Raw genomic sequence first — 13,549 nt, 5'->3', positions numbered from 1 at the left:
ACGTATCGCTCACAACTGCATGTGATTCTCACCTGCCACCCTTCTCGATAGTTTTTTTCGCCACACACGTCGAATCATCGGAATCACCACATCAGATATTTCACACCTGACTTTTGTGGCTGAAAAAATATAAGTGTAGTGTCTTCTCGTGCCGTCACAAATTTTGAAATTTATTAGAATTGATCAAAACTGTAATCCATCTTTTTTCACATCTATTTTATTATTTTCCTTATTGTTTAGTAAAAAAAAAAAATTGAATTCGTCTCTTTGACCTTTTTCCTAAAGGTTGAGTCATATCTTTTTATGAAGAGTGAGGTTGAGTCTATGTTTAGGCAAAGTGTTATCTTTTAGATATTTATTTGTAGAGAGTATCAACAGTAGTAAAAACCAGACCTGTCACAAAAGAAAATAGTATACTAGTGGAGCTCCAAATACATTAATTGGTTTAAGAGGTAATAGTTTATATAAGAATATACTTACATGTATCTAGTCATGAATGTAAATTTTTTCTGATGAACGATATTAACAATTTTCCTTTCTAAAAAAATACATTCTTTTTACATGTATAAATATGTTATCAAAGTACGAGGAGATTACTAATCTATTAAAAAAATTATATTCATTATTTTTATATTACACACTTGATTTTATTTTTTAATTATATTTTAATAAATATATGATATGAGGATGATGAGTAAAATTCAATCTGCTAATTAATAATTTATAATTGAGTATTCACCCAAAATTTGAAAAAGCGAAAGGTTGGTTCGAGCAAGCCTTCGGCAAGACGCCTACTACATTTTTTACCACACAGACCACCATTTTAACCCGAGGATTAAAAAAAGGGGGAAAATCCATTTAGCTTCTCGACCATTTTTCATTTCCTGGCTCTCTCTCTGTCTCTTCCTCCTCTTTGGCTAAGCTCTCAAACCCAGTATGTATATGAGAAACCTCTTCAAGCCTCAATCGTTTATGCTAACATTTTTCCTTTATCACATCATTGACTGATCTGGGTCTTCAGTAGTTCTCTTTCAGATCATAGCTTCTACCACTTTTTGGCCTCAGTCACTTCACGTTGAAACCGTCAATAGAAACAAACCCACTTGTTTCTTGCAGTTTTAGTCTTCCGATTAGTATAAATCAGATTTTGAGAATTGGGTTTTGCTTTTTACATGCAGAAAATGGATGTGTGCTTATAAGGTTAGCTTCATTTTTGTCGTTTCTCTCTTTCTGTAAAACATATTGTATAATAGCAGTGATATATGTTCGCTCTAAAGTTTTTGCTTTCAGAAAAGAATTAAACTTGATCTGTTCTTCTGGGAATACATTAGAAAATAAAATAAATTACTATTTGTAATCATAGATTCTCGTTTTTTGAGGACTGAGAATTTAAAGAGCTCTACTTCACTGAGAAAAATTAAGCGCAGATAGGCCAGTACTTCATTTTCTGGTCCGAAACGATATAATACATAGGATTTATGGTTTTGGTTCTCCCTTTTCTCGCTTATTTATTATCGATTTTTTTCTATGTATTGCTCAAAGTGAAGTTAGCATCGATTTACCTTTGTTTTGATCCTGAAAAGAATTCGTTTTGCTTATTTGGCTCGTTATATGACGAGCGTGACTTTGTTTGTGATATTCTATCTTCTTTTGGTTGTTTATCCTTTGATCTTTCCGTTCTCGATGTATTTGTTTCCCATGGTTTCCCTTGCTTTGTGCGGACACTACTGATGCTTGAGTTGGTTGACTAGAAAAAGGATGTAGGAAGAGGAGGCCAACTAAAACCATGAATTTAATTTTGTTAAATAGAACGTCAGAAGCATAACCAATTGGACTTATCGAACTTATCAGCACGGTTAAGGCGAGTTTTCATATTCAAAACTATATGATCGCAAAACAATTGATTCAAGATTGTATTTTTATTCTATTTTATCTTTTTTTGGCTTCCTCAGCAACCAAATAGAGGGTAGTATACAGATTGTTATATTTTATCATGATGGACTGTAAGCTTTTTAGTTTGTTTATTTTCCATTTTGTTTTTAGTAAGGCTGTGGATATGCCCTCTTCCTTAAAGATTGCTGATTTTGGCTCAGGTTATATAATCCCGATTCATTCCCACCTGTTGTCATTATGAGCTTCGATGTTGCCATGATATAAAAAGTATCTTGAATCCTCTGCCTGTGAAATAGCTAGCCTCTTAGTTTTTGTGTCATCATTTAAAATTTGCAGTCTCAGTTAATACGTTTTAACTTGCGTCTCTAAGTTTATCCACTTTACTTTGCAGAAATCTCCTTGACTTGATCAAAATTTTATCAGGGGAGTTTCTTCATTATGGGAAGAGGTAGAGGAAAAGGAAAGAAGCGAACTGCTATTGCTGCCCGTGAGGATCCTGGAAGTGGTGAAGAAGGAAAAAGTCCAGGGTACAGGAGAAGAGGAAGGCCTCAAAAACCATTGAAGGATGAAATCGAAGAAGAAGCAGAAGAGGAAGAAGAAGAAGTTGCTGAAAAGATAGAAGAAGATGGTGAGAATTCTAAACGCAATATTTCTAGAAAAGATGTGAAAAATCCAGCTACCATAGAGAATGGACGAAAGAGGAAGAGGTCTGCCCAGGTCAAAGAAAGCATAGATTCGGTGGGAGTGGAGAATGGTATTGGAACAAAATCAAGCCCCAATGATTCGACTAAGTCTGTCGGATTTCGACAAAATGGAAGTAGGAGAAAAAATAAGCCTCGCCGAGCTGCTGAAGCTGGTGTTGAGTGCAAGTGAGCTTGGATTAGCTATTATAATGGTTGCATACCTTCTCTTCCCTTGGATAAGTCATTCGTATGGAGAGGGGCTTTGTTAACTTTCCTATGGTTTCCTGTAATTCCTGTGTCATATATTTGCTTTTTGTAATATCTGAGCTCCCATTCCTCTATGAATGATTTTGATTGGGAGGTTTTGGAGCAGATTATCCTACCAGAATTTTGCATGGAGCTAGCACCTTTAAAAAATATTTACTACTTTTCTGCTATTTTCCTTCCGTTGAATGAACAAAACTTCTAGACCCCCTGCAAACATTGTTTCTCTTACTTCATTGATCTCGAATTGTACCAATTACTTTTGTTTCCCTTTCAGTTTTCTTTCTTCTTTTCCTTCCTCCCCCAGCATGGGATTTGCAAGAAAAGGAGCACAAGAATTGGAGCAGATGTGTATGATGAATTAGCACATTGGAAGGGATCCAGATCCCAGCAAGTTGGTCATAATATAAGAGTGCACGATGCAGGTTGGTGCTCAGAGAATGAAACTGTAGGGCTGGAACTGGAAATTAAAGGATAAATGTTATGGGTTAACACAGGCTAACTGAAACATTGATCAGATATGACTCTGGTAATGGACGGCTGCAACATGATCTGTATTGCTGAACCAACTATGCTTCATTAGTCACTGATTACTACTTTTGACATGTAGACAGATACACATTCAGGGTTGCGTTCTTTGCTCATTGTTAACTCTAATTCTTGAACACTTCACCATATAAAACGAGGTAAGTAATAAAAATTATGCATTTCTTTTTAATATTTGTCTTTTGGCGTTTAATATTTTTCCCTGCTTTGCTTTGCTGCCAATTTTGTAATGATAGATGCATTTGTATGGTGAAATGGTTGGATTATATCCTGTGACACATATAATGATGCGAGATTCATGTCGATTATACTACGAAGTATATTCTTGCTCTTGCCAATATATGGAGGAAACATTTTGGAGATCAAACATGTCGTAGGTAGGTTTGATGATTGGTGCATCTCGGTTTTAATTTATCTGGAACCTGCTTTCTAGTCCTTCAAATGTAAAATTTTCTTGGTGTACTCTGTGCTGGAATGCTGAAAAATAAGGGAAATTGATGCTGGAAGCTTTGCTCTGGCAGATGGGAATAATAGTTGGATGCTGAGGAGAGCATGAGCATGCAGCTTCCTTTCTAGGATTCCAGGAGTTCAAACAAGTTTCTGGATGCAGACAGTACCCCTAAATTCTAATGGAGACTCTGCACATGTGCACGCATCATACAAAATACTGGAGCTCAGATTCTACTCATCAAAAAGAAAAACCCAAAAAGAAAGGAGGACTTGTAGAAGTGATTGATTGATACAGTAATAATCCAATTTTAGCACTTGGTTGCCCAGCAATTAGACATGGAACATCTTGACAAAACCAGCAAGAGACTGATTGTAATATTCAACGTTTCTAAGAATCCACATCTTCACTGAAACCAAACCATCTCATCTTCATTACAACTTTTTCAATCTCCCACAAAAAATATAATAAAAAATTCAATTTTTTCAAATCTTAAAACAAAAATAATATTAAAAATTTATATTATAATAATATTTTATTTAATTTTTAACAAAATATCTCAATTCATCTTATCTTAACTGTATAGCCAAACGAGGCTTATTCAGTTAATTTTTTGCTAAACCAAAACTCTCATTGTCATTATCAAGTCTATAACTTATCATAGACTTTCTCACCTAGTATAACATTTTATCCTCGTACTTGTAACGGTCTACGTGTCCAGAGAAAAATTTACGATTTTGGGTTGCTTCTGGTCCATGTGCAACCAAATTGTGCATAGTCATATAACTGCGGGCTGGCCCATTTGACTTCTTTAAAGAGATTTTCTTATATTCGTGGGCCACTACTTCCTAGAGCTACAATTCTGCCGTCCTTGGATCGGAGAACACTTCGCAATAATATCCTTTGCTTTGCCTATTTTCCTTCCCTTACAAACTCCCCCCCATAACGTTTAATTAATTTAGTTTTGATTAATATTATAAATATTAAAGATTAATGTTTATATGTATGCACTTTAATTCTACGAAAATAATAATAATAGCAATAATAAATCCTTGTATTTATTATTTTGGACGGTGTTATTTCCTCGGACTTGCCACCGGATTTACATAAAAAGAGACACAGGCTATATAGCTGGATCGTTCCCGTAAACATGGTTGACTTCCTAGGAACTCACGTTTTTTAATTCTCTGGCTGTGGTGTTCGAACTTCATTCCCATAGACAATACGTGGGCGAATCTCCTTAGCGTGGGATACGTGATAGGGACTTTCTACTGCCTCACGTGTACTCCAATTCCCCATCCCTGCGTTATAGAATCTGAGATTTTGAAAAAAGAAAATCTCTTCTTCTTCTTTCTTCTTTCTTCTCTTTTTTTTTTTTTTTTTTTTAAGAAATGAATGCTGTTTTTTAAATATGGATTTTAAATTTATTTATTTTTTAAGTGAGTGTACAAGATTTATATATTTTAAAATTAAAAATATTATTTGATTTTTTTTTCTTGTCTATCAAATAAATAAAACCTATTTTTTATTTTCAAAAACACTTATTAATTTTTTGCAATAAATAATATGATAATCCTCTAAAGAACACTAGTATTGGATTATATATACATCTATATATTTGCATAATATAACCTTAAATTAAACTCTCTCCTCTTCCTCTTTCTCTTGACACCAATGGAAACAAGTCATCTCTCGAAACATTTCTTTCTCTTGCTCTCCCTTTAGACACTAACAAAAATAAATTTAAAAAAATAATAATAATAATTTATTATTTAACTCAAATATGCACAATTTAATGTAAAATTTTTTATTTTTATATATAAAATTAATATTCAAAAAATATGATTTTACATGTGTATATAAAAAAAAGAAAAAAATTATCTAATTGTTATCGTTCCATTTGACTGTTCAATAATTTTTTTTTATTAAATGATTAAATAAGTAATTTTTAATATATTGATATATTTTTTATATTTTTAAAAATATTTAAAAATAAAAAATATTTATGAATAAAAAATTGAATTAAAAAAAAATTATTTTTACACTAACAGTCACGATAAGCTGAAAGCGGCACGGTGGTAGTGCAGCTCATAAAAGAACAACCAATGTCATACTCTTATAGCATCCCTCTTTTCACATTTGCTCTCTCTCTCTCTCTCTGTGGATAATAAAAGTAGTGTGTACTGTAACCTACCTACAAGCATAATTAAAAATAAATGCTAGGTACGAATATACTGTTTATTTTGTTTTATTGATGGTGGCGTTATGTAGTACTAGGTGATTTATTGATTATAAAGAATAAGTACTAGGCGATTTATTAAAAATAAAAAATGTATATTTAAAATAAAATAAAATCTAAAAAACATACAAAAATAAACTCTCACAATTTTAATTAAGAGATGAGTTGAAATTATTTATTATTATTTATAAATTTTATTATTATTTATAAATCATTTCATTTTATCTCTCAATCTAATATCTTTTATGTTTATATTTTTAAATTTTTTTTAATAAATTGCTTGACATTGCATTGTGGTGGTTGGTCCACGAGACAAGGTGAACGGCATAACTTTTTTTTTTTGAAGCAAAGAACCTCATCTCATTTATAATGTCAAGAAACTACAATTTCTGTCCTATACAATTTTCTGTATGACTTCCTGTGGACTTTCCTCAATCCAACATAATTCAGTATTTGTATGTAAAGCCTTTTTTGCTAAACTATGTGCAACACTATTTCCTTCTCTATGTATAAAACTCAAAGACCACTGAAAGCCTTGTGCAAAAGCTCTTTTGGTGTCCTCGATCAGTTGACCATACTCAGACTCGTCAGCTTCCTTTGCTATCACTGCCTCTATCATTCCCTTTGCATCTCCCTCCATCATGACAGCCCCAAAACCCAGCTCCTTGCAAAGATCTATAGATCTCTTTAAAGCCTGGCACTCGGCAATAAAAGGGGAAATAACATGATCCTTCCTGGAGCATACCGAGACCATTACCTCTCCATTGCTGTCCCTAATAACAATTCCTATACCCATCCTCCTATTCTTTCTATCAACCGCAGCATCAAAATTCAACTTATAAAAACCTGGCATAGGTCTCTTCCATTTTCTGTCCCTCCCATTCCCTTCCCTAATTTCCTGCCCTGTCTCTCTTCTATTGTTAGCCTCCTGGTGCTCCTCTAGAGATAGCAAAGCCAACCTCATCACTTTGCCAGGGCTTCCGAAAACCTTTTCAAAGACAAAGGCATTTCTCCTCCCCCAAATTCCCATCATGATGGCAACCACTCTTTCCAGACAATCCTTTGAGAGCTTTTTTATCAAATCCATCCACAAACTTGTGAAATCTTGCACCTGGTTCCTCCACTTTCTCACCGGGCTTTCAGCTTCAGCCCACACATCAGCAGCCGCAGGACAGCACCACAGAACATGCTTAACATCTTCTTCTTCTCTTCTGCATATCGGGCAAAGAGGGTCCTCAATCACTTTTCTTCTGACCAAGTTAACACTTGTAGGTAAGGCATTATTCAAAGCATTCCAGGCAAAGTGTTTAAATCTTCCCGGCACCTCCAGAGACCAAATCTTCTTCCACTGCTCAGCATCTCTATTCCCTTCCGAAGAACCCCATTTCCTTTCTGACTTCCATTGGACATCAGCATGGTAAGCACTTCTTACCGTGAATTTACCTGTCTTTGAGAATCCCCAGAACATTCTATCGTCTGCCCCAAAGCTACTAATGGGTAAGGCACAAATCATATCAGCTTCTTCCTTTTTAAAGACCCTTGAGATTAAATCCACTTTCCATTCCTTCCTATCATCATCAATCAACTCTGCCACCCTTGCATCAGCTGCTAAAACTTGTACAGGAGATTGAACACAATGAGAAATAGGAGAAGGAAGCCATTTCTGACCCCATATCTGAATTTTTCTTCCATTTCCCACCCTCCACCTCAGGCCCCTTTCAACCATATCCTTTACTTCCCATAGACTACGCCAAATTAAGGAGGGAGATCTCCCTAATTTTGCAGCAGTATAAAATTTCCCCTTCAGATATTTTTCATTAAAGATCTTTGCCACCAGTGAGTCTTGCCTCTGGACCAACCTCCATCCTTGTTTTGCCAACATAGCTCTATTAAAACCCTCCATGCTTCTAAAGCCAAGACCACCACCATCTTTAGAAGTCCCCAACAACTCCCATGATTTCCAATGAATACCAGCAGCTGTCTTGTTATTTTTCCACCAAAACCTTGAGATCAAAGCCTCTAAGTCACTATACAACTTTTTTGGCAACTTAAAAACACTCATAGAGTAAGTAGGGATGGCTTGCAAAACAGCCTTCACCATCACTTCCTTTCCAGCCCTAGACAAGAAATTAGTCTTCCAATTTTGAATTTTCTGCCACACTCTATCTTTGATACTACGAAAAGTGTTGTATTTTGCCCTTCCTACCATTGCTGGCAGCCCCAGATATCTTTCAAAATTATCAAACAGAACAGCCCCAGCCTCTCTTTGTATCCCCCCTCGAGTTGAGAAGCTAGTATTAGAGCTAAACATTAAGGATGTCTTTTGTTTATTCAAAATCTGCCCAGAAGCTTCTTCATAACATTTCAAAATAGCCTGAATATTTCTCCACTCCTCAGCTTTTGCCCTACTGAAAATGATACAATTATCAGCAAACATGAGGTGATTCACTCTAGTTCCACCCCTAGCTACTACCATTCCACGTATATCACCCCTTAACTCTGCCTTTTCCAGCAATTGGCTTAGGCCCTCTGCACAGATAATGAACAAATAAGGGAACAAAGGGTCCCCTTGCCTCAACCCCCTCGAGGGTTTTATAATATCCCCTGACTTTCCATTAAGTAGCACTGAATAGGTCACTGAACAAACACACTCCATGATCAGCTTTATAATTTTATCCCCAAAACCCATTTGCACAAGTAAAGCCTTCAAAAAAGTCCATTCCACCCTATCGTAGGCTTTGGCCATATCTAGCTTAATGGCCATGTTACCCTCTTTCCCTTTTTGTTTTTCTTTCATAGAATGTAAAAGCTCATAGGCAATCATGATATTATCAGTAATGAGTCTCCCCGGGATAAAAGCACTCTGGTTTGCTGAAATAATGAATTGCAAAACCCCCTTAATTCTGTTTGCTATCACCTTAGAGATCAGCTTATACAGCACATTATACAAGCTAATAGGCCTATAATCTTTTGCAGATAAAGGGGATGTAACCTTAGGAATTAAGGCTAGAAAGGTGTAGTTAAGCTTCTTATCCAAAGGACCTCCCTTCAGCACCTCAAGAACAGCTTCCTTTACTTTTGCTCCAATCACACCCCAATTATTCTTATAAAAACCAGCACCAAAACCATCAGGTCCCGGAGATTTTAAAGGAGACATTTCTTTTAAAGCCCTCTCCACTTCCTCCTCGGTAAAATCTCGTTCCATATTCAGTTTCATTTCCTCGGAAACCTTGGTTTCTACACAGCTAAGGCAGGTATCAATTTTCTCATTTGAAGGGAAAGTGGAAGAGTAAATACCTTCGTAATATTCTTTGAATTTTTCTGCAATCCTCTCCGGTTCTGTCACAACCTCCCCTTGTTCATCTTTTATATTACTAATGTAATTTCTCTTCCTCCTTTGATTAGCACATGCATGAAAAAATTTTGTATTCCTATCCCCCTTTTGCAACCAATGCCTTTTAGCCCTTTGCTTCCACGCTAAGTTTTCCTGATCAAGTAATTTCTCCACTTCTTTTTTTCTCCTTTTTATTTCCTCCAGCCTGTCTTGCCCACCCCCTCCCCTCTCTTGTAGCCCTCTTAGTTGCTCAGTTTGCAAAGTGATCTCTCTACCTCTTTCTTTAACTAAATTTCTGCTCCAGTTTTTAAGGGAACCTCTACAACCATCTAATAAGTTCAATAATCCTGCCATACCCTCCCTTTGATCCTTTTTTCTCCCCCACTCATGTTCAATAACCCTAGCACATCCCTCTTCCAGATCCCAAGCCAGCTCATATTTAAAGCTATGTCCTCTTCTAATTTCCCTTCTATCCCCACTACTAGAGCAGACCAATAAGGGGCAGTGGTCAGAACATACTGTAACCAGCACCTCCACCTTAACTTCAGTATTCAAAGCCAGCCAATGATAGTTAGCTACCCCCCGGTCTAGTCTCTCCATTACATAAGTGTCATCCACATGCCCATTCCACCATGTAAAACGATCTCCCTTCCATCCCAAATCTGATAAATTGCCCTTTTCCAATGCCTTTCTGAATAGATCCATTTGTTCCTCACTTCTTAATCTCCCCCCTTGTTTTTCATCCTGACTCACAATCTCATTAAAATCCCCCACCACACACCAACCAATTCCAGCCTCTGGTTCAAGGGAATTCAATAAGTTCCATCCTTCTCTTCTTTTGTGCACTATCGGATCCCCATAAAAACCAGTCAAAACCCATCTCTTTCTACCTCCCCCCTCATCCACCCATGCATTGATGTGTCTGTGAGAAAAATTTATCAAATCAATCATCTCCTCCCTTTTCCAAAAAAGAATTAGTCCCCCACTCAAACCAATGGGCTCCACTACAAAGCAGCCCTCAAAACCTAACCTCCTCTGAATACCAATTGCTTTACACTGTTTCAGGCGTGACTCCATAATAAAAATCACTTCCGGCCTCTTCTCCTTTACCATCTGGCAAAGGAACTGAACTGTTCGGGGGTTTCCAAGCCCCCGACAGTTCCAACTAAGAGTTTTCATGGCCCCTGGCGGGGCTGTTTAACAGCCTCCGCCAAACATATTTCCAGGCCACTTCCCAGAGCCATCCCTTTTCCTTCCCCTTCTTTTTTGACTTTCTTTGAAAACCCCTTATTCCCATTTTCTTTTTCCTCTTCTCTGTCCACTCTTTTCTTCCCAGTATCTCGAACTATAATAGCCTGTAAGTCATTTTTTGCCCTAGCCCTGCGCTTCCATCTACCCTTTATAGAAAACTGGTTTCCCCCCTCATCACTACTCACCACCCTTGCTCCTAATAAATCTGTCTCATTAATCTCTTCCTGTCTCAACAGACTACCCTGCCCCCCAGCTACCTCACTTGCCACTTCCATAACAGCCCTCCCCAAACTAACATCCCCAACCCCCTCCACTCGAGCAGTAGCCAAAGCCTTCTCCTTCTCTCTAACCCTCCCTTGTCAATTGTAGTGTCTTCTTCCGTACACTCTTCTCCCCCTTCCCTTCCCGCATTCTCCCCTCCTTCTCTCTCCTTATCACCATACTGAGGGCCAGACTCAAAGTCTCTCGCAGTATTGTAATTCCATCTGGATTTCTGTTTTACATCTTTTGTTATGAAATTTTTCTCTGCTCTAAGCCATGCGCCAAATTGGGGCACCATAGCTTCCATACTCCCTCCTCCCTTACAACCACCTTCCCCATGAACCATCCAACCACACGTGAAACACATTCTCGGTAGCTTCTCATACTTGAAGCCCACCCACACCTTCTTACCATTGACAGTAATCAACCGACTCCTAGCAATTGGTTTTCTCAACGGGACCTCAACTCTTACCCTCAAAAATCTCCCCCACCCAACCCCATCGGGAGGCACATCTACCTCCCAAACTCTCCCTACAGAACCACCTATTTGAAAGCCCCTGGACTCATCCATGAACCCCATAGGAAGGTTATGGAGTTGGATCCAGAAAACTTCCTCCTCGAATTTCATAGTGCCCGGTTGAGCCTCCGCATCAAACATCCGGAGTGCAAGAAGGTGATTATCGAAGAGCCAAGGTCTTCCTTCCCAAACTTTTTTCCAAATCAAAAATAGAATGGAAAGTAATAATGAAAATGTTTGTACCTATCTCCTGGAACACTGCCGCTTTGCTAATCTTCCAGATCTTTGCCATCATTGAAGACAAAATCTCTTTCCCGATCACTCTATCCAAGCAAACCTTCCCAACCAGGCTTCGGTCTCCTTTATCCTTCATCGCATCTTCTTCTACTTCGTTTACTTCTAGGTCTAAACTTTCCTCCTCCGACAACCGAAAGTTCTCCCACAGCACCTCTAATCTATCAACTCCTACCCTCGCCATCGCCGTCCTCGACGGAGAAAAACAGTTATGTTCTTCTGAAAGAACCCTAACTGACTACCTCACTCCACCTCTGCCCCCGTAACAGACACAGAGAGGATACTGTGAACGGCATAACTTAAACGACATGATAACATCACTCATAATTAAATAAGGTAAGGTTATTATGCCGCCAAGTGGTTATCGAATTTTCTTTTTTTAGCTTTTTTTCTTTTTATATTTTTTAATATCTTTAAATATTTTTTAAAAAAAAATATATTAATATATTTAAAATCATTTATTTAATTATTAAGTTAAAAAAAAAATTAACCAACGATCACATCAAACTAAAACGACAGAATATCTTTTCCCGATTAAATATGCCTAAGAGAAGTGTACTTAGGCTATATTTGAAAAGTTAGATGAATTGAAAATATCTTTTCTTATCTAAAAATTTGTCATAATTTAGTTTTTAAATATCACTTAACATAAAATATTTTTTAATTTTTAATTTTTAATTTTTATATAATTATTAATTTTCAAACAATTGTTACTAAATTATTAAAAAAATTTATTAAAAAATTATATTCACTTTATAATATTATATTTAATTTTATATTTTAAAAAATATAATAAAATATTTTAATTTAAACGATTACATTATTATATACGAAATATCAGACGATATTATCCTCAAGGACGACTGTCGTGCGAGGGATTACCTCCACGTAATCTAACAGACGAAATATCATGAATTATTCCCAGACGAACATGAGTCATAAGTCATAACCAGGGCTGCACTGCAAACAAGACGTGGGTGAAAATATCGAAGGGCACTTGCAGTTGAAGGGACATGGACAGAGAGCTAAAGGCAAGCAGCCTGGGCTGGGTTCATTTATTTTGTTTGTTTTGATGGTTGAGTGGGGGAGAGGTGATCGGGGTGAGCGGCAGCAGCACGTCCACCGGCTCATCATGGAAAGATAAAAGGTCAAATCAATGAACAGGTGCTACTGCTCGTTTGTGCGGGCCGCGGGGTCCATTCATCCCCGATTCCAATAGAGCCTGACATGATTTCTCAAACCAACCATATTTGTTGGATGGGGACACCTTTTTCCTGTTTCGACCCATTATTGTTTCAACTTTTCCTATGTGCTTCCTCAGGGCGACATGATTTACCTCTGCTTCTGTACATGGACCAATCTTCTCTTTTCCAAAGAGATGACGACAGGCATTTACATATATATATATATATATATAGCTTTGAAAATATCAAATAGTGGTATATTTTCCAGGACGGAAACTGATGATGCAAGTAGTCTGGATTAACTGGTTTTGATCTTAGTTTCAGTCAAATTTATGGGAATAAACCCAGGATAGGTGGTGTTTTCGTTTCGTACTGTCTTTTTTTCTTTTTTTTATGCTTTCACATCACCTTGGGACACGTGGTGGGGCTCGTTTGTGAAAACCCACCATGTCCCTCGCGTGTTAAGTGCCCAAACTAATTTTTAGTTGCCGGACGTGTTTTAAAATAGATATGAAATCTTAAATATATAAATTTTATGTAAATATTTTATAAAAAAAATGGATTTTATTGTGAAAAATTCGTTTTTTTTTTTAATCTAAATTTTTACAAAAAGAATTATATAAGATTTTCATATT

At 36.8% G+C, this 13,549-nt stretch overlaps 1 protein-coding gene across 3 annotated transcripts; it reads left to right on the top strand.

The window, feature by feature from the left end:
• The first annotated feature begins 857 nt into the window (after nt 1-857).
• Nucleotides 858-3,022, top strand: LOC108981759. Of its 3 annotated transcripts, none has more exons than XM_018953004.2 (2): nt 858-1,200; nt 2,317-3,022. In XM_018953004.2, the coding sequence occupies exons 1-2, from the start codon at nt 1,186-1,188 to the stop codon at nt 2,764-2,766; spliced, it is 465 nt and encodes a 154-aa protein (XP_018808549.1). In that variant the 5' UTR covers nt 858-1,185; the 3' UTR covers nt 2,767-3,022. The 3 variants fall into 3 exon arrangements, with proteins under 3 accessions (XP_018808549.1, XP_018808550.1, XP_018808552.1); XM_018953005.2 differs by having other exon boundaries at nt 859-1,200; nt 2,285-3,022; XM_018953007.2 differs by having other exon boundaries at nt 862-934; nt 2,285-3,022.
• Nucleotides 3,023-13,549: the final 10,527 nt, after the last annotated feature.

This window comes from Juglans regia, chromosome 4 (assembly GCF_001411555.2).
Source record: "Juglans regia cultivar Chandler chromosome 4, Walnut 2.0, whole genome shotgun sequence".
NCBI lineage: Eukaryota > Viridiplantae > Streptophyta > Magnoliopsida > Fagales > Juglandaceae > Juglans > Juglans regia.
The sequence above is the reverse complement of the archived record's forward strand: the minus strand, read 5'-3'. Positions and strand labels throughout refer to the sequence as shown.